This window comes from Myiozetetes cayanensis, unplaced genomic scaffold (assembly GCF_022539395.1).
Source record: "Myiozetetes cayanensis isolate MyiCay16 unplaced genomic scaffold, myiCay2020 scf1, whole genome shotgun sequence".
NCBI lineage: Eukaryota > Metazoa > Chordata > Aves > Passeriformes > Tyrannidae > Myiozetetes > Myiozetetes cayanensis.
The window spans coordinates 149971298-149992067 of record NW_026086604.1 but is presented as its reverse complement, the minus strand read 5'-3'; the positions used below and the strand labels follow the sequence as shown (position 1 = coordinate 149992067).

The 20770-nt window shown below is 51.2% G+C and overlaps 1 protein-coding gene across 1 annotated transcript in view; it reads right to left on the bottom strand.

Annotated features, from left to right (window-relative positions):
* The window catches only part of PTH1R (parathyroid hormone 1 receptor), an 85761-nt gene that overhangs the window by 29928 nt on the left and 35063 nt on the right, over positions 1 to 20770 (bottom strand). The window contains exons 2-4 of the mRNA XM_050309785.1: positions 15204 to 15309; positions 6348 to 6458; positions 4359 to 4477 (exon numbers count right to left, since the gene is read on the bottom strand). Coding sequence (XP_050165742.1) covers positions 4359 to 4477; positions 6348 to 6458; positions 15204 to 15309 — 336 coding nt within the window. The remainder of the gene's footprint in view (positions 1 to 4358; positions 4478 to 6347; positions 6459 to 15203; positions 15310 to 20770) is intronic.

Here is a 20770-nt window from a genome sequence, read left to right as displayed (position 1 = left end):
CACTTTATCTAAAGGTTGAGGAGCTCCAAGGATACAAGACACCCTCACTCCTGCTTTTAAGGGAATCCAGGAAAGAAAGGAAGGAGAACAGCCAACCTGGGCCAGGCCAAGGGTCTTTCAAACTCCTGCACATCCAGGAAGAGATGATTAGGGAAGAGTGTGAGAACAGAATAAATATGGAACAAATATGATGTGGAGCTGCTTAAGTGAATCTGGAGGAGGCCATGCAGATGCTCCAAGGGCTGGATGGAGCTCTGGACACAGGCTGGGAGAGCTGGGGGGGTTCCCCTGGAGAAGAGAAGGCTCCAGGGAGACCTGAGAGCCCCTTGCAGGGCCTAAAGGGGCTCCAGGAGAGCTGGAGAGGGACTGGGGACAAGGCATGGAGGGACAGGACACAGGGAATGGCTTCCCACTGCCAGAGGGCAGGGAGAGATGGGATGTTGGGAAGGAATTCCTGGCTGGGAGGGTGGGGAGGGACTGGAATGGATTGCCCAGAGAAGCTGTGGCTGCCCCTGGATCCCTGGGAGTGTCCAAGGCCAGGTTGGAGCACCCTGGGACAGTGGAAGGTGTCCCAGGAGATCACAGAATCCCAGGATGGTTTGGGTTGGAAGGGACCTCAAAGATCATCCTGTCCCACCCCCTGCCATGGGCAGGGACACCTCCCACTGTCCCAGGTTGCTCCAAGCCCCGTCCAAGCTGGTGTTGGACACCTCCAGACGGTTGGTGCCTCCACATTTAATTCCCTCTGGAAGGTGTTTGAGGAGACACTTCCCTGGCTCACTGCAGGCTACAGGAGGCCTCCAATCTCCAGGGCTGTGAACCCAGAGTCCTCCAGCAGGGCTGGTTTTCCCTCAGCACTCAGCCCAGGAGCAGTTGTTCTCCAGGCTGTCGATTCTCGGGCTCTGAGGGCTTTAACACCCTCTGCTCATTCCAGGGGGTGGTTCCTCTGCTGCTCTGGCTGAAAGCCCCCTGCTCATCCCCTGCAGGGCACGACCCTGCCCCGGGTCCCCTGTTTTGATCAGTCTGACAATCATCCCCCAGTGGCTGAAAGGAGAAAATCCACAGCCACCCAAACATCTGGGGGTGTTCATTACGGGCTGTATCCGTACCTCTCTCTCTACAGTCACAGCCCCATTTCTAGGGATGGCAGCAAATCTCTATATTTATAGTCACAGACAGATTCTTTTTTTTTTTTTCCACCCCTGATTCCTTCTAAATGCACAATCCCTTAACATTTCCCCTGCTTGCATCTGCTGTGGTGCTGCTCTCCTCGGAGCCAGCCCACCATGTGCTTTCCAAACGTTGGTCGAACGCAGCTGTTGCCGGTGACGCAAAGATGTTGTTCCCCAGGGAGGGAAATAATAATAGAAAACAAACCCTCTCCCTCAAGATGACGGGTCTGCCTTAACCAAATTCCCCCATTCTGACATCTCCTGACATATTTACTTCAAGGAAAAAAAAAAAAAAAAAGGGAGGGGAAAAAAACAAAATCAAAGGAAGGTTTATTAATGCCAGCGCTCTGGGTGTGAGAGGCAGGAGCCCCTCCGTGCTCTCTGTGAGGAAAATCATCACCCAACTGAGAAAAAAAAGGTCATTATTTCTTTTATCTTTTTTACTTGCAGAGTGTTTTTCAGCCCAGAAGGGCCCAAGAGACCTGCAGTGGCTGCGTATTTGTGGTGTCACTTGTCACTAAAGTTCAGGCACCTCGCTGATAACACGCTCTGTGACAACACACAGAGGAGAGGGCGGGGCTGCTCGCAGGGAGACCTTGCAAATACAAGGTTAATAATGAAAATAATAATAATAATAATAATAATAATAATAATAACAACGTGTTGTTGTTGAAAAGCATTTTTTCGTCCCAAAGCTGAGGGAAACCTCCATTTTTTCCAGTGTTCTTCGCACTGGGGAAGCACCACTAACCATCTCCTGCCCAGCTGATCTGAGCAGTGGTGATGCTCTAATTTGTCTGACCATTAAACAGCACTCTGTTCACCTCTGTGAGGCTAAACCAGGAAATTCGTGGCAACAGATGAATGCTGAGGATGATGGTGACTTTGGGATGGTAAAATCCCACTGCATCTTCATGGTAGAAGATGAACAACGAGGAGGATGATTCGGGGGTGGTTTATTAAAACAGCTCCTAAAGGAAGAGGTCACAAGGAGCAGGAATTTTCCAAGTAAGAGGTTGGGAGGTAAAATGAAGTCTCCTGGGCTGTGACACCTTATCTGGACTCCCTTTGTCAGGAAGTACAGTCCAGGTCCTGTGTGCTGTGAGCACCTCAGGGGACACAGAGTCAGCACCTCAAACCCAGGAGAAGAGACCTTGCTTTCAGCCTCTTTTACCAGCCTGGGGGTGGAAGGTCTCTATTTTTCCCCCTGTGCTGGTAACAGATGTTTACCTCTCTTCTTCTTTCCACCCTTCCCCTACCAAGTCACCTTGACAAGTCCCAGTTACCAGTGTGGGAGCTTAAAAAGACAGGATGGCCTTTCCCTGGGGGAAATCTTGGACACTGGCTCAGCTGGAGAGGTCACAGGATCCCAGAATACCCTGAGCTGGAAGGGACCCCAGGGATCATCCAGCCCAACTCCTGGCCCTGCACAGACACCCCAACAATCCCCCCCTGTCCCTCAGAGGATCATCCAAACCCTCCTGCAGCTCTGGCAGCCTTGGGGCTGTGCCCACTGCCCTGGGCAGCCTGTTCAGTGCCCACCACCCTCTGGGGGAAGAACCTTTCCCTGAGATCCAACCTGAACCTCTCCTGACTCATTCATGGTGTTCCTCCTGTCTGCAGCAGGTGAGTCCCAACCTCAGGGCATGGCTGAGAGAGGTGGGACAGAGACAATGACCTCAGAGAGGTCAAGAAGTTGTACAACTTAGTGAAGTTCTCACTGTGATCAAGACACTCAGTGACTCCAACACCTACTCCAAAACCTTCCCAGGGGCTAAACCAGTTCTTTCCACTGGATGAACTGGGAAAAGATGAGCCCAAACTTGTTCTACAAGTGAACATCATCCAACCCTGAGACTTTGCTGTTCAGCAGCAGGAGCAGAACCCGGCGTGTAAAACCTTGCCTGTTCTTTGAGCACATGACACAAAGACGTGCAGGTCCTCAAATAACTTATTTCCTCCCTGAAAAGTTTCATTCATGTGTTGCTTCACTCTGGAGGGGAAAAAAACCGACCAAAAACCCGACTCCAAGCACGCTGTGGTTGGGTTTCAAATGAAGAACATCCTCCCCACGGGCCTGTGCATCATCATCTCCCGTCCCGCTCCCCACAGCTCGTGGGCAGATCTTTATCTCCAGCTGTCTGCAAAGGGCTGCAGATCCTCACTCCCCACGTCCAAGGGGACAATTTCCAAGTGCCACCGGAGAGCCAGAGGTTTGGGTTGGATTCCTGGCTAATCCCAGGAGGGAGTGTGGGTGGGAATGTCGCTCCCTGTGACACCAGGAGGTCACGTCCTCTCAGGTGGCTCCTCTGGGACGGGCTTGGCTTCACAGATTTTCAGCACTACAGAGAGGTAGGAAATTTTCTCCAGCTCCTACTTGGCCAGTTACCTGAATTTGTGTAAAAACAAGGCCCAGAGTTCTTTCTTTCTTCCTATTTTTTTTTTCTCAGGAGCACATCAAACCCTCTCCATGGACTTTTAGTCCCTTTTCGCCTTTGGACTGATGGTCCTGTCTCAAAACTGTGCCTACACCACTATTAATTCAAGATCATGGAATTCAGGCTGGTTTGGGATTGAGGAAGGGACTTCACTGATCACCCAGTCCCACCCCCTGCTGTGGGCAGGGACACCTTCCACTATCCCACGTTGCTCCAACCTGACCTTGGACACTTCCAGGGATCCAGGGGCAGCCACAGCTTCTCTGGGAAATCCATTCCAGTCCTTCCCCACCCTCCCAGACAGCAATTCCTTCCCAACATCCCATCTAAATTTATTCTCTTTCAGTTCAAGCCATTCCCTGTGTCCTGTCCCTCCATGCCTTGTCCCCAATCCCTCTCCAGCTCTCCTGGAGCCCCTTTAGGCCCTGGGAGGGGCTCTCAGGTCTCCCTGGATCCTTCTCTTCTCCAGGGGAACCCCCCCAGCTCTCCCAGCCTGGGTTTGACTGGTTTGCCTCTGGTTTGACTGACACACCCCTTAGCTCTGTGTTTGGACATCCCCCACCACAGCCAACCACACAAACACTGGAATTTTTGACAACAACCCGGGATCAAAGTCATGTCCTCCAAGAGGAGGAGGAGGATGAGCTGGAGCTCCTCGAGGGTTTGAAAGGAGCCAGTTGCCCCTTGGGTTAGGCCTGGAGGAGGCCAGAATTCCCATGACATTCCATGCACAAAGGGAACTGCCTACCCTCTCCCTCGTCTCGTTGGTGAGGAACTTGGCACACTCGCTGTAGTTGGCCCAGGTCCTGTTGTTGCCCGGCACGAGCTCCCAGCTCCCGTTCAGGTCACAGCGCCGGTAAGCATGGCCTGTGGAGAGAGAGAGGACACAGGCTCAGTGGGAAAACTGGGGAAAACAGGAGAACAACATTCCAGGGGTGGATCCCACCGCCCCTGCCGGGTCCTGCCCACTCGGGAGCTCAGCTGCAAGAACCATTTTCCATCTCTGCAGAAAACCTCGTCGACCTCCCGGCTGAGAAACTCCACGGAGCATCTCAATCGGCTGCACTCGGTTTAGGGTCAGATGGTGGGTCTAAAAATCAAGGGGAGAAGATCTGAAAGGCCCCAGAGCACAGAATCCTCCTCAGAATTAACTGCAGGAAATAAAAAGGTGATTTGTTTGTGCTGCTCTTCCTTTACAGGCTCAGGTCATCCCGAGGGACGTTTTTCTCTGCTTGCTCTCCTCGTGGTGGTGGAGGAAGAAGAAGGAGCAAGGTTTCCTCCTTGGATGCAGCTGGCAGGTGGGAATATCCATGTTCAGAGGTCTGTGTGGGTATCAGGGCATCAGCTGTGAGTTAAAATCCCCTCACAGAAAACAGGGATGAAACCGCTCAACAGAACTGTCTGTCCTGGGATTACAAAGGGAGAGCTGTTGGGAGCCCTCCAGGAAGATGGAGAGGGACTTTTACAAGGGATGGAGGGACAAGAAAACTGGGAATGGCTTCAAACTGACAGGGAGTAGGTTTAGATTGGATACTGGGAAGGAATTGCTGGCTGGGAGGGTGGGCAGGCCCTGGCACAGGTTGCCCAGAGAAGCTGTGGCTGCCCCTGGATCCCTGGAAGTGTCCAAGACCAGGTTGGAGCAACCTGGGACAGTGGAAGGTGTCCCTGCCCATGGCAGGGGTGGCACTGGATGATCCTTAAGGTCCCTTCCCACCCAAACCATGCTGGGGTTCTTTGTTTCCATCATCTGAGGCTCTTTATGTGACTCCCACACCACCTCAGCTGGGCCAGTGGACCTCAGTGAGGTGAGGAATCCATGCCACGTTGGAACATTGAGGAAAAAAAGGGATGGATTGCACTAGGGAAGGATTAGATTGGATGTGAGGAAAAATTTAATCCTGGAAAGGGCTGCCCAGCCCTGGCACAGCTGCCCAGGGCAGGGGGGGAGTCCCCACCCCTGGAGGGATCTCCAAGCCCTGTGGATGTGGCACTTGGGGACATGGTCAGTGGTGGGGAACACACCCAGAGAGGGCTCTGGGCAGGGAGCAGGGACTGGGCTTAACAAGGAATATAAATGGGAAGAATATCTTGGGGTTCCTCTTGCCGTGCAGAGTATCGGGGTGTCAAACAAATCCAGGCTTGGCAATCAAATAAAAAATCAGAATCAAATAAAAAAAAAATCCAAATCAATCAAATCAAAAAATCAAAATCAAAAAATCAAATACTTGATCTCCATCAGGCTCGAAGTGGCCTCAGAGTTCAAGTTTTGTGGATTTACAAGCCTGGATTCGTTTGATGCCACAAACTCTTGTGTAGCAAGAGAAAACCCAAGGTAAGAGTTGGACTTGGTGCTCCTTGTGCATATTCTGGGATCCTGGGACTTAATTTGAAGGCTGTGTTTATTGTGTTGTTATCAATTATTAATACCTAAACCAGTATATTATAGTGAAGTAATAATAATATATATGACCCAAATAAACATATAAACCTAATTTGGATACCTAAAACTATTATTAATAGCTAAGCACTATTCCTTAGTGTTTAGAGGGTGACAGGCTGTGTGGGAAATGGGGGAAATCTGTCTCTTGTTTCAATCAAAACCGAGCTTTGCTTTCAGCAGAAACAAATAAAAACCTTCCCTTCCTTTCCCCTGGCTTTGCTCCTGCTTGGAAGGGAGTCAGTGTGTGATGAGGAAGGGATGCTGAGGGTGATTTTGAGGGCTGTGAATGCCACCCACCTTTGTGGTTGAAGTCGTAGATGTACTCGGGGCACGGCATGGCCACCACCTTGCCCGGGACCCCTTCGGGCCAGCAGACGATGCCATCCCACTCGGGGAGACAAAAACCATCTGGGGGAGAGAACAAAGACAAAGAGGAGTCACTGCACCCTGCAGGGGTGACATGGATGCCCCACTGTTTGGAGGAGGCTCTCTGGGAAAAGCTCTCGGTGCTGCCGCTTGGTTTGAGAAACCACTGAGAAATCACTCAGAAATCACAGAGAAATTACTGAGAAATCATAGAGAAATAACTGAGAAATCACAGAGAAATCACTGAGAAATCACTGAGAAATCACTGAGAAATCATTGAGAAATCACTGCCATTTTCTTCTTAGTGTTTGGCTCCAGAGGGTGCAGGTTCTTCCAGGTTTTATTTTGGAAGGACACACGACATCCAGCCCTGGGAACAGCAGCAGGAGGACGTGGAGCTGCTGCAGAGAGTCCAGAGGAGGCCCCGGAGCTGCTGCCAGGGCTGGAGCCCCTCTGCTCTGGAGCCAGGCTGGGACAGCTGGGGGGGTTCCCCTGGAGAAGAGAAGGAGCCAGGGAGACCTGAGAGCCCCTGGATCCCTGGAAGTGTCCAAGGCCAGGTTGGATGGGGCTTGGAGGAACTTTTTGAGGTCCTTCTGAAGGGCTGCACAACCCTCAGCTCCTGCAGCTTTGTGTCCTCAGTGACCTCCTTTGCTTTGGCCCTCCTGACCTGCACCCACCACTTCCAATCCACCTGCACTTGGGGCTGTGAATTAAAATGCTCACACTGGGGCATCTGCCCCAACTCTGGATGCTTCCATAGAAGCATCTTCCCTCTGTGCTGAGTTCTTGGAGGGTTTAGCAGCAGTGTCTGGCACAGGGGAGCTCCCTGGGAATCCAAACAAACCAGCCCTGCCTGCTCTTCTCCACAGGAACAAAATCAGAAGCAGGGCCAAGATCTCAGCAGGTTCCATTAACATCAAAGCTCTCCCCACCTTCCAGCCCAACAGCAGCTCATCCTGCAGCAGGAATGTGCTTTCCCAGGGTTAAAGAACGACCCAGGATTGCTTTGCCACTTTGGAGCCCTCCAGGCTCGGAGCTGCCGCTGATGATTCCCCTTGCTGGGAATTTAGGACGTGGAAAACCACGGGAAAACTCGTGGGCAAACAGCTGATTTCTTATCTTTGAACGAATGTGGGTGGAAAGGAGCAGGTTAATCCCTGCCCTCCTTCTAAAGCACCAACTGGGAGCGAGGGGAGAGGACCTAAAATTCCTCAGCACCCCGGAGATAAAAGAGGAACAGAAATTTCCTGCATTTTCCCTGCTCTCAGTTGCAGTGGGAGAAGAATAATATTCCATTTCCTACCCATGACAAGTGGGAAAGCCCTTCCCTTTGGCTCATTATGTTGCAGGATGACTTAGAGCGCGCAAAGCAGTTTATTTATTTTGCAGTTCTTTGGAAGGTTCAAAAGAAAAAGGAGGGGGAAAAAAACCCCAAACAACTCAAACAAACAAATAAACCCACAATGCTCCACGAAATTTGGTTTAGGAGGAAATGTTATTGTTTTTGAGGTCTTTTTTTGCAGACAAGAAAGTAAACAAAGATTTAATTTAGGCCTCGGTGTGGTCTTCGCTGAAAATAAACCCGATTCTTTTGGACAAAATAAATAAATCGGGGGCAGCTTTGAAACGAGCACTGAGGGGAAGAAATATTGGTCCCAATGTTGTGCTCTGAAAGGCTGAGAGAAAAAAACCCTCCAAATTCTTCAGAACAAAACTTGCAGAGCTCAGTTTTCACTTGTGAGTGGTTTCTTTTGGGATCAGACTGAAATATTTGGGTGGATGGGGGGGAATTATCTGGGGGGTTGTGTCCTCCTCGTGCTGGAAACACAGAAAACTGAGGCCTTGGGAAGAACTGAATATGAAATGATTTATTTTGGGGCACTTTGAGCCCCCAAATCCCCTCCAAAAGCCGAGGGTTGAAGGCTCTGAGTGGCAAACAGGGTGCAAACCGTGGTGGGACTCCTCTGGAGTGGGGATGATTTGGGAAGCACTAGAAATGTTAAAAATAAAACGATCTTTGCTGCCTCTCACACCATCTGAAATATTCCTGGGGCCTCTGGATGGTCCATGGAGTTGATTCATTAAAGCCAACCAGGATCTGGTGGAATTCAACCTTCAGGAAGTCCCTGAGGCTCCCAAGAGAGGAGTTTGTCACCATCAGGAACTGTCAGAACACAGAGAAACCTCCTCCCCATCTCCCCATCACCCCCTGCCTCCCTCTCCCCGTTCCTGCCTTGGAAAACCTCCCAAATTTCAGCCAAATTTGGAGGAGGGAAAAGACACCTGAGCCATCACCTCCTTCCTGCTCAATCCAGGGCTCCATGGGGACAGGATTTGGGTTGGGAGGAGGGGCTGCAGTTATTCCTGCTCAATCCAGGAGCTGGAATCCAAACAAGACATTTCTTTTTGTTTGTTTGTTTGTTTGCCCAAGTATTTCCTCCAAACTTTTTTTTTTTTTTTCACCCCCTTAGTTTATAAAAATATTAACGGCATTAACAACCTGGCTTCTCTCTGCTGTTTCCCTTTTCTCCCAGTCATTTCTGCAAAGGGATCCACACTGAATCACAAGAAGAAATCTGAACAGTTTCAGAAAAATCCTAAAATTAGCCCCAAGCCAACATTTTCCCCCTGATGGCTCCACTTTAAAATAAAATCAATTTTTACAAGCTTTTTTTAATAAGTTGTCACAGGGAGGGGAAAAAAATAAAACCATCCACCACCTGCAAGCAGAGCATTTTTGGCACGTTAAAAACAAACCAGTCCCTCCTGAGACCCCAGAAACAATATTTGAAGCCCAAATAGCCAGAAAGGATCCAATTAATTATAAATTGCTATTGAAAAGCTGTTGAAATTAGATTTTTTTGGGGGGGGAGGGGGGTGTGAGAAATAGCTGGAGGGTTAAAATGTGCTGTTTGGATGCAGGTGGGAACGTTCAGGACACGAAGTCACCTGTTCAGGGCAGTCCTAAATCTGGGTTTAGGGAGGTCTGGGGTGTTCAGGACAATCCCAAATCTGGGTTTATGGAGGTCTGGGGTGTTCAGGACAATCCCAAATCTGGGTTTAGGGAGGTCTGGGGTGTTCAGGACAATCCCAAATCTGGGTTTGTAGGGGTTTGGGCTGTTCAGGGTAGTCCTAAATCTGGGTTTAGGGAGGTCTGGGGTGTTTGAGACAATCCCAAATCTGGGTCTATGGAGGTCTGGGGTGTTCAGGACAATCCCAAATCTGGGTTTGTAGGGGTTTGGGCTGTTCAGGACAATCCCAAATCTGGGTCTATGGAGGTCTGGGGTGTTTGGGACAATCCTGAGTCCACTGGATGCTTTGCCTCCCTAAATTCCCAAGGCACCTGAGGCTTCTCAACCTCTGAGGAGATGCTGGATGATCAGGGGGTGGACACAGAACCTCTGGAGAGAAAAGCAGGAGCAGATGATGGGGTTCTGCCAGCCCAGGGAGAGCCTGGGACTGGCTCTAGGTCCTTTAGGGACAATGGAGCCAAACTGAGATGCTCATTTTTGGGTAAACACACACAAATCCCCACCTGAAAATAACACCTTTCCCTCGCAAATAAGCTCATTTATGAGAAACCCCAAGCCAGTCTGAGGCAAAAACTGCAACACCTCCTGCTCAGAGCGAGGACTGGGCCTGTGTAAAAAAAATAAAAAATAAATCCCTCTCTCTTCCCCCACAAAATGTCCCATCTCCTTTTCCAAACCAGGGAGAGACAAGCTTTTAATTCATAGGTATATAAAAAAACCCAACAAAACAAACCCAAGCTCCCCCCACCCCTCAGGTCTTGCTGGTTTAGGGCTGGGACTTTCACTTCATCCCCTTCCAGCTGCAGCTTTGGGGTGGCATCAGCTCTGCCCACACCCTGGCTGAAATGTAATATTTGCCTACAGAGAGGAGGCATTTGAGGGTTTCCTGTGCTTTCCAAAAGCCTTGAATCTGGAGGCTAAATTTAAGGGAAAAAAAAAAAAAAGGGGGTAGAGAAAAGAAGGAAAGCAAATGCTGTTGGAGGGGGTGTTGTGTTTTTTGTTGTTGTTTGGTTATTTTGGGGTCTCCAGCCCTCAGAGCCTCGGCCAGAGGTGGCAGATGACGCCCAAATCCCGGGTGGGAGCTCGTTGGACGGGCTCAGCTCCGTGGGGGGCTGTCCTTGTCACCCCAGGGATCAGAATCCATGGCTGGGACACTCCTGGGGACAAAGAAGTGTCCCAAAATCCATCCCAGAGGGAGAAGAGGAAGCACAACCTCCACTGAACTGCCATAAAGCTACAAATTCACACTTTTAGAGAGGGGAAAAAAAGAAAAAAAAGGGAATTTGGGGTTTTTACACACAAAAAGTGGGTCATTATTGCTGAAAAAATTTTGGATTTTATGATTTTTATATATTTTTTTTAACCTTTTCCTTTGCTGGGAACTTTCCTTTGTACTCTGAACCCTGCCAAGTTCCCACTACCCAGAAATTCTCAGCACAATCTACTGTTCCCCCTCGTGTTCTTTACTCCCTGATTCAAGACTTAAACCCAGCCTTAGACACGTCTAATTCAATTAGATCAATAAATTCAATTAGATCAATAAATTCAATTAGGTGATGAAATCACAGCTGATTTCCCTCCCCTGAACAAGACATTGCTGCTCTGGGGTAGCAAACATTTGAATACTGTGGGTACTCCAGGACGTTTCCAATGGAAATTAAACCCCAGAAAGCCACTGAACGTCCCTTCCAACCTCTGGAATTCTCCTTCCATCGATCCCCTCCCTCTGCTCTCTCTTCCCTTTTGTCCCCACTATCCAGTTCCAATTTGAGGGCCATTTCTCATTTTCCCTTTGGCCCCAAGGGTGGGGCTGGGGGGGCCAAACTCGGGAGGGAGAAGAACAAAACCAAGATCAAAACCCCCCACCAGCCACCTGGAAAGGAGAAAGGAAACGTGAGCAGAGGGAAAAGGACAATTCCAAGGGGAAGATCAGGAGATCAAGGCCTTCCTGCTTCCAGAGGGGGGTGGAGTGTGACTCAAGGTGCTGGGAAGAGCTCATGGATGCACACGTGGGATCACATTTCCCACTCCAAGAGCCATTTTTGGGGGGGTGTCCCCCTCCCAAATCCAGGTCTGTGCTGGAAGGATGACACACAGAATCCCTCTCCTCAAAAAAAAAAAAAAAATCTCATTTCTTTCCTCTTGGTTCTGATCTCACAGTCCCTCCCACAGTGCATCTTCCTCACTTTTATTAATCCATTTACATCCTGGGATTGCCCAGTAAATCCATCCGGGATGGAGCTGCAAGGGGAGAGAGGGAACAGCAGATTCCAAAAATCAAGGTGCTGATCCAGGCTTCCTCTCATCCCCTAAGGACTCCTGGATAGCTCTGAAATCTGCATTTTCCCCCTGTTAAAATGTCAGTGAAATGAACATTAAAGAGAGAAGGAAGTTGGAGAAATCCATGAATCCCTGACAAATCAATGGCCTGATATTGAGGTGTCCCAAATCCCCCCTCTGCTTCCAAAACCATCCAGCTGGGATATGGAGTGGATAAATCACTGCACTGCAGCTGCAGCCACAGCCAGGCAGAGGCAGGACCCATTCCTGGTGGGAATTTCTGGGTCAAGGGCAGGATTAAGCACTAAGTGGGCACAGACAGCCCCTGATGTGGAGTGGGAGCAAGGAGAGAAGGCAATGAGTGGGATGAATCAGCTGGGATTTTCCAGAGCTCAGCAGGTACCGCTTGACGTGGCACCAACACCTTCCCTTCCTGGCCCTGCTCCTTTCCTGGGGTGTCTCCCTTGGGTTCTGTGGCTGGACAGGACAAAGCAGATCAGGGAGCTGATCCAGCTGGAAAACAAAGCTCCTCCAAAAAGGCTCTTCCTCAGCTCAATCCACTCTGCTAAGCCTCGGGTGTTAAAGGGGATCCAAAAGAGCAAAGGGGTTGCTGACAACAGAACTGGGCTCTGGGAGGGTTTGTGGTGGTGGAGTCACATCCCTGGAGCTGTCCAGGGAATGACTGGACATGGCACTGGGGGACAAGGTGGGGGTGGGACACAGGGTGGACTGGGTGGGCTGGGAGGGCTTTTCCAGCCTCAGTGATCCTGTGGTTCCGGGAGCCTGGAGCGTTGGTGGGAGCAGGTTCGCAGGAAGAGGTCCCCAGAAGGCTCCTTGGAGAACCAGATCTGTCTGCACAAGGGCACCCCCCTCCAACTCCTCATGGCCTAGGGAGCATCCCTGGTGCCCAGAGCCATGGGTTCACCTCCCAAATTCCTCTTCTCACTCCACCCACAAGCTGGAGCACTGAAGGTTCAGGGGCACAGGACAAAACCCCAGAGCGAGGATGTGAAAGTGCTCTACTTGCTGCAGAGTTTGCTCCAATATCTGGTGCAAAGCAGCTCCAAACCAGCTGTGGGGTCAAAGGCTCTTTTCCTGTGACCCTTGTGGTTCAGAGTTTCCCTGCAGGGACGTGGCTCCCAAAGCCACTCCTTGCTGACCCGGGTCAGGGATTTTAAGCAGGGACTTTCTCCTTTCCCAGCACTGGGATTTCCTCACTGGCCTTTCCTGTCTGCAGGGCTGTCCCTCCATCAGGGTTGCTCCAGGATGTGGGATATGAGGGTCCCAGAAGGATATTGGCTCTCCAGGCAGATTCCTTCAACACAGCTGAGCGTGGAGCTTCCCCCTCACCACAACTGTGCAGAGAGGGCTGGAGAGCCTCACCCTTGGGTGGCTGCGGGAAGTGCTGCCCTCAGGACCTCCCCAAAGCTGCTGCTGCCTCATTGTGCCTTTTTCCTTCCTTGGAATGACAAACCAAGCAGAGATCTGGGCCCAGGGGACAACTGGAAACCACCCCCAGGACTGACATTGCTGCAGGTCACAACCCCTCTGCCCCCAGTATCTCCAGTGTGAAGATGATGTTGCCCTTCCCAGGCTTTTTTTTTCTTGGGGTCTGGAGTGAGGGAAGAGGGAAAGGGATGAGCTCCTCCATCTGACAGCCCCACCTGTGCTTGGGTGATCAGCAGAACAGACACCAGGCCCCAGTTTCTGCATTGTCCAAGGAGGAAAGGACTGGACCAACCACTGTGCTCGTGCCCAGGGGCACCTGTAACCTAAAAATCTGGGAATGGCGGCTCCTCTGCAAGGTGGGAAGAACTTTTCCAAACCAAAAATCCCTCTGCTGTGCCCACAAACTCCTGAGACCATCCCAGAGAACGTCTGGCAACTCCCTGCCTTGGCTGGGAAGCGGCAGCAGGAATTTCTGAGGTGTTCCAGCCTAAGGGAGGATTCCTTGGGGAAGGTTCAATCAGAAACCAGTCTGCCCTGGGATCCTGCAGATTAATTTGATCTTAATTACCTACTTTAAGTCTTTATGCCATCATCTTCCTGCTGAGGGTGATGACATCAGGGTGATTGCTCCTCTGGGATGGCCACTTTGGGGCTGGGCAGGGATTTGGTGCAGAGGATGGACCCTGAGCCCGAGGTTTAATCAAACCCCTGCCACTGAATCCTTTGCTCTCCCTGGGAAAGAGCCCCAAATCTGCTCGTCAGTCACGTCTAACTCCCCATCCCTCCCCTGGCAATTCAGGAGGGCTCAGTACTAAGTGCAGGGAGGAGTTGGAGCAGCTGGTGTCCCCCGATGTCCCCAGCCCCCAGGATGGGCAGGTGGGCCGGGGACAGCAGCAGGAGATGCCTCTGCGTGCGCGCCTTTAATGAGGTGTTAATTGGGCAGCGGCTGAACGGGACAAAGCAGCGGAGGAGGATGTGGCTTGAGGTTTTTGGCTGCTGGGAAGCAGGAATGGAATCCAGTGGAAGCTGGGGCTTTTGGGGCCCCTTTGCTGTCGTGTCCGACCTCAGAGGGACACCAGGCTGGGCAGGGAACTCTGCTCCAGCGTCAGGGCTGGATTTGGGGGATTCTGGTTTGTCCCCCTTTCTCAGGAAACAGAGGCTTGGGTCCTTCTGAGGGGAACAGGACAGAGTTTGGCAGAGGGAAATGGAGAGGGGCTGTTGGAGGGAGGCTTTTCTGTTCCCCTGGGGGCTCCTTGTGAAGGATCTTTGGAGTCTGGAGTAGTGACCGAGTCCAGAGGGGCCATGGAGATGTTCCCAGGGCTGGAGCCCCTCTGCTCTGGAGCCAGGCTGGGACAGCTGGGGGGGTTCCCCTGGAGAAGAGAAGGATCCAGGGAGACCTGAGAGCCCCTTGCAGGGCCTAAAGGGGCTCCAGGAGAGCTGGAGAGGGACTGGGGACAAGGCATGGAGGGACAGCACACAGGGAATGGCTTGAACTGAGAGAAGATAAATTTAGATGGGATATTGGGAAGGAATTGTTGTCTGGGAGGGTGGGGAGTGGCTGGAATGGATTTCCCAGAGAAGCTGTGGATGCCCCTGGATCCCTGGAAGTGTCCCAGGCCAGGATGGAGCAACCTGGGACAGTGGAAGGTGTCCCTGACCATGGCAGAGGGTGGGACTGGATGATCCTCAAGGTCCCTTCCCACCCAAACCACTCCAGGATTCCCCAATCTTGGCAGAGCTCGTGGCTGCTCTTCCCTCCCATGCATTGCTTGGGCTTTGGGTACAATCCCACGACTTTTGCACCCTCCTGACCCTTTGGCATTTGGAATTCTGTTGCAGAAGAACAAGTCTGTGACAGCTTTGCTTCCCAGCACCTTATGCTGAAGGATCTTCCCCCATCCCAGCCTGGAAACCCAATATTTTGGGGTTCTTCATCTGCTGAGCTCAACATGGGGCTGTGGGAAGGGCTGGAATGGGCACAGAGGGGCCCAGCCATGGAATTCTGGGATGCTCTGGGAACACTCACCGTGCACCTTGGGCACCTTGGCTTTCAGGTGTCGCTCACACTTGGCCTTGGCTTTCAGCAGGAGGAAGATCTGCTCCTCCTTGGTGATGACATCGTCAGCATCCACCTGCAGGGAGGGGAGAGAGGGGTCAGAGCTCAGCAGGACACACAGTTAATTCCTTGGCCTGAGGGCAAAACATCCTCTGCACCCACAGCTTCCTCACCAGCCCTGCCCCCTGACTCCCAATTTCCCCTGGGAGGAAAAAAGATCCCAGGAAATGATATTGGACCAAGAATTTCAACCTGCCATCATCATCATCATCATCATCATCATCATCATCATTCCAGTGCAGATTCCACCTCCCCATGGAGACCTTCAGGCTCTATAGAATTCCTGCCTCAAGCCAAGAACACAAAGGGGGCTGTGAGGTCACACCATCCCAAAAAACTCAGGGAAAAGCCACTGGGAGCATAATCCTGAGAAGAGATTTGATTGCTCCTCCTCTGAGGTCTCCAAGAACGAGGAGCAGGGAGGCAGGGCTGGTGTTTTCCCCCCCTCACTGATAAACAGTGACCCTCAACCCTCAGAGGCCATCAATGACACGACCTTGCTTCCTGAAGCTGGGATGTTCCTGTCAGGAATGGCTGGCCCTGGGAAATCTGGGATGCAGCCACGGGAAGGGCTGGTTCTGGGAGCGCTTTGGTTGTCCCAGAGCTTTGCTCTCCTGAGATGTTCTGCTGGAATGTTCTGCTGGGCCCTCTTGGGTCCTAAACTTGTGTGTCCTGCTCCCACATCCAGGTCCTGGGAAGGACTTTCCCCCAGCTCAGTTTGGCAGGAGCAGGTGGGAATTTCACTGGATGCATCCCAGGGATTCTGGGATGATTTGGCTTTTGTTCTTGCCTGCTTTCCCCCCCCATCAAATAAACCCCACAAATACTTCTACATCAACATTCAGGCAGTGCAGTGAGGGGAACACATCACACCCCACAGGAACTTTGGGATTTGCAGCAGGAAAAGGGGTGAGGAAAATTGTGGATCCTGTCCATCTGAGGCCAATCCTCCCCTGCAGGCTCTGAGCACCCTGGTGAGGGCTTTGGGTCCATCCTTCATCCAGAGGAGGCAGCAGAGCCTCTGGGAGGGACCCTCATCCACCACATCACCCCAAAGCTGAGGGAATTTTATCCTGGATTTTTCCCAAGGATGTGAAAAACTGACTTGTGTTGGTTCAACCCCAGCTGGTTGGGGACTGAGGAGCCACGTGGAGCACCTTGGAGGGCTCCTGGGGAGGAAGCAGCCTGAGATAACGAAGGGATTTGGTAAATTGGGATAAATCAGGATAAATCCCTGCTCTTCCTGTTTCCACAGCATGGATCTGGTTTCATTCCTCACACTAGAAATGAAAGGAGAGCAGATGTTGCATCTCCCTGGATTTGCACAGAATTTGCCACTCACTCAGAGTTTGATGTAAGCAAGAAATGCTGCAACACTTCTACAAACCATCACTTTTACCTTTAAATTTACTCCTTTTTTTGGTTTGTTTTTTAAATCTAATTATTTTTTTAATTTAACCAATACCAGCAGTGCTGCTGAGAGTGACCACTGGCAACCTCCAGTGAAAAAACCTTGCACAGGGCTCCTCAACCTGCTGGATGGAGCAGAGCTAGAGCTCAGTGCAGGAAAAGGGAAGGCTCCAGGGAGACCTGAGAGCCCCTTGCAGGCCCTAAAGGGGCTCCAGGAGAGCTGGAGAGGGACTGGGGACAAGGCATGGAGGGACAGGACACAGGAAATGGCTTCAAGTTGGAGGAGGATAAATTTAGGTGGGATATTGGGAATTTTTAAGCCCCCCAAAAACTAGTTTGAATGGGAAAAGTGGATTTAAGGCAGGTCTTTTCTTGGGCAAAGAGGCTGAAATAGGGATTTAAACACATATATAAATAAACCCAGAGATTTTGAATACATCCTGCCACTGGAAAACACCCATTCCCAAGAGATTTTCGGGAGATTAATCAGTGGGGAATAACTGGCATTAAACACCCAGTGCTGAATAACTCCCTCCTGGCCCAACCCTCTTTTCCAGCCCCTGCTGAGGAATTTCAGTGCATCAGCCTGGCTGAGTGACCCCCAGGGACTGAGGATTGGGAATCACAACCAGGCTGAGTGATCCCCAGGGACTGAAAATTGGGAATCCTCTGCCTTATCAGCCCCTGGGATGGCTGTGATTAGCACTGGTGTGTGCCCAGCTTTTGGGAATTTCGTGGGTCCACCAGAGGATTAGACACTTTAATACATTATTAATACATTTAATACATTATTAAATTAGTAAATCCATCAGCAGCTGTTAAAAACTGCAGCCTGGATGCAAAATTCCTGGATACAGGAATGTCTTAAACTGCTGATGGCCAAAAACTGGAAGGTACCAACCCTCTGTGGTGTCTTTCTCCCTGAACTGGGGATGGTCTAGGGCAGAAGATTGACCAAAAAAGCCTATTTTCGTATATATATCCATATATTTTCTATTTTTCTAGGACACAGAAACCTCGTGCCCTGCTGAGAATCCAGAAACACCATTTCAGTTCAGAGTTTGGTCCAATTTAACACCTTCAGCACCCCCCACTCTGTGCATTCCCTGCCATCCAGGACCACGAAAAAGGAGATAAATGGTGCTAAAAGTGCTTCACCCGAGTGAAAACCACAACCAAAACCTCCCCAAGGTTTGCACATTCAACACTCCACTCATCTTTTATCAAGTTCTATGAGCTCCCCTATTCCAACCCCAAATCTCTCACCCTGCAGACACCAAAAAAAAGAACAAAAACAGGTGTTTTACCAACATAATTCCTGCCCTGGTGACCAGCTGGGAACATTCAGGGTGAGATTTGCCAACCTGAGCTGTTCACTCCTGTCATAATCCCTGAGGATTTCAGTGCACAGAGCACCTGGAATTCATTCCATCCCCAACCACCACCTGAAATCAATTGGATCAATTGGGGCTGGGTCCCCCTCCCTCTTTTTTTTTTTTTTTTTTGCACTAATTGGCCCATTTTCATCCCAAAATCTCTCATTCAAGCTCATCAACCAACAAAAAAGGAATCAAAAATAGATGTTTTCCCATGTAATTCCTGCCTTGGTGACCACCTGGGAACATCCAGGGTGGGATTCACCAACCTGAGCTCTTCACTCCTCTCATAATCCCTGAGGATTTAACTGCCCAGAGCAGCTGGAATTGATTCCATCCCCAAACACCACCTGAAATCAATTGGATCAACTGGGGAGTTTTTTTTCTCTCCAACCTTTTTTTTTTTTTTGCCTTAATTGGCCACACTTGGAGCCCTGAGAGGATCTGGGGAGTTTTGGGGGAGTTTTTTGCTGCCAGGAGCGAGAGAAGTCTCAGAGGGAGCTCAGAGCTGGTGTCACCCCCAGGGACATCTCCCCGAGCCAGGGTTTGGGGGGAAGGGGTCAAGGTTAAAATCCCTGCAGGATTTAATTCCTCTAAAAACACTGCTTTAAATGGGCCTTCCCTCAGCTTCTTCTGCAGAAATTCCTGCAGAATTCCTTGGAATCCGATTATCCCAGGGCTGAATTTCCCTCCGGGGGGGTTCAGGTGAATTCAGGACAGTTTGGCCTCCCCTCCTGCCCTCCCAGACCTTCCAGGTGCAGCTGGAAGGGCTGGAAACTCCTCCCTGGGCTCCCCAGCTTTGGGATCAAACCCCATCTGCTCCTCTCTCTCGGTGTTTATCCCTCCTCAGCTTCCCTGGGCCCTTTTCTGCCAGAAAAATAAAATTCCTCGTGGGGAGGAGGTGCAGGAATGTTGTTTTTTATCCCTCTCCTCGTTCAGAGAAAGCAGAATTAGCCAAGCAGGGCAGGGGGACACAACAACATTATCCACAGGCCGAACAATCACTTTTGGTTCAGTTTTTTTCTCCCCTTTCCACTCATTTTTTCCCCCTTTTCCCTCTCCTGTGCCCCCCCAGGAGGCTGAGGGGTGGGATGATGATGTTCTCTGCTATTTCCATGTCACTGGCTGATGGCCCAGGCGCTGGAGCCAACCCCAGATCTCCCAGGGGAGGTCACATTTTCAGAGCTAACACTGTCCTTTCTGTGAGCATTCCCTGGCAGCTGCTCCCAGAGCTGCTCCAGGCAAAGGATTCCTTGGGAGAGCATCAGGGGGGCGCTGGAAATTCCAAGGCAAGGGAAGGGCTGGTGATCACCTTCCTGGAGAGCAGGAATCACTGCTGGGAAGGGGGAAGGGGGTGCAGGAAGGAGGGGGCTCAGGAGAGAAAAAGGAAATGTGAAAATGTTACAAATCTAGAAAATGGTTTGGGTTGGAAGGGACATTAAAGATCACCCAGTGCCACCCCCTGCCATGGGCAGGGACACCTTCCACCAGCACAGGGTGCTCCAGCCTGGCCTTGGATGCTTCCAGGACTGCTGGAAGGTCTAAAACACCAAACCAAGCAATTTAAGGTCATAAACCAAGCTCTTTTCTGCAACAGACTCTGCAGTTGAGCAGCAGGGACAGAAATGGGAGCTTCATTCCAGCCCTGCTGATGGAACAGCCCCTGCCTGAACCCTGTAAGAGCTGGGATGGGTGTCAGAATTAAAGATTAATCTAATCAAGAACCTAAAGAGGTCCTGAAAGAAGGCTGGAGGGGACTTTCCACGAGGACATCAAGTGATAGGACAAGGGGGATGGCTCTGAGCTGCTGGAGGGTGACTTGGATGGGAGTTTGGGAAGAAATTCTTCCCTGGGAGGGTGGGGAGAGACTGGGATGGATTTCCCAGAGAAGCTGTGGCTGCCCCTGGATCCCTGGAGGTGTCCAAGGCCAGGTTGGAACAACCTGGGCTAGTGGAAGGTGGAACCATAGCAGGGGGTGGGAATGAGATGATCTTTCAGGTCCCTTCCATCCAAACCATTTCAGGATTCCATGATCCCAGTGGTGATGCCAGGCCTGCAGACAAGGCTGGCACAGCTAAATAATGCCCCAGAGAGGGCACTCAGGAGCTGCTGCAGCCTCAGCACGTGCAGAGGCAGAGCTGGCTCCATCAGGAGCTCCTGGAGACCTGGAATTGCTCGGAGGCAGGAGGAGATCCAGGGTGGAGGTGGTTGGGAGCACGAGGCACTGCATGAGGCTGGTCAGCAGTGAGGTGGCAGCGTGGGATGGTGTAGGACTGAGACCCTGAGCCCTGTTTTTTAGGGATGGAGTTGCCTTCCTCCAGCTGAGGGGTTGTTGGGGGATGGGTATTCAGACGGTCTCTTTTCCTGCACTCCTGCAAGGGATGGTTTGTGCAAGCCCTGCCCCTCCTGACCCTCCCTGCTGCTTCCCTCAGGTCCAGATGGACCCTGGCAAGGATGGAAGGAGCAGGGATTTGTTCTGTGCTGGCCTGGACAAGATGTACCCTGGGCAGCCCCTGTTCCTGGCCCTGCTGCCCGTCCTGGAGCACAGCAGGGTCTGTCCAACCTCCACTCCTCTGGGATTAACTGTGCCCTGGACAGGACAAAGCCAGGTTTGCTTGGGATTTGCATCCTTGGCTTTTTCATCTTCTGGCCTGTGCAGCCCCTGGGGGCTCCCTGGCAGGTGAAAGCCCG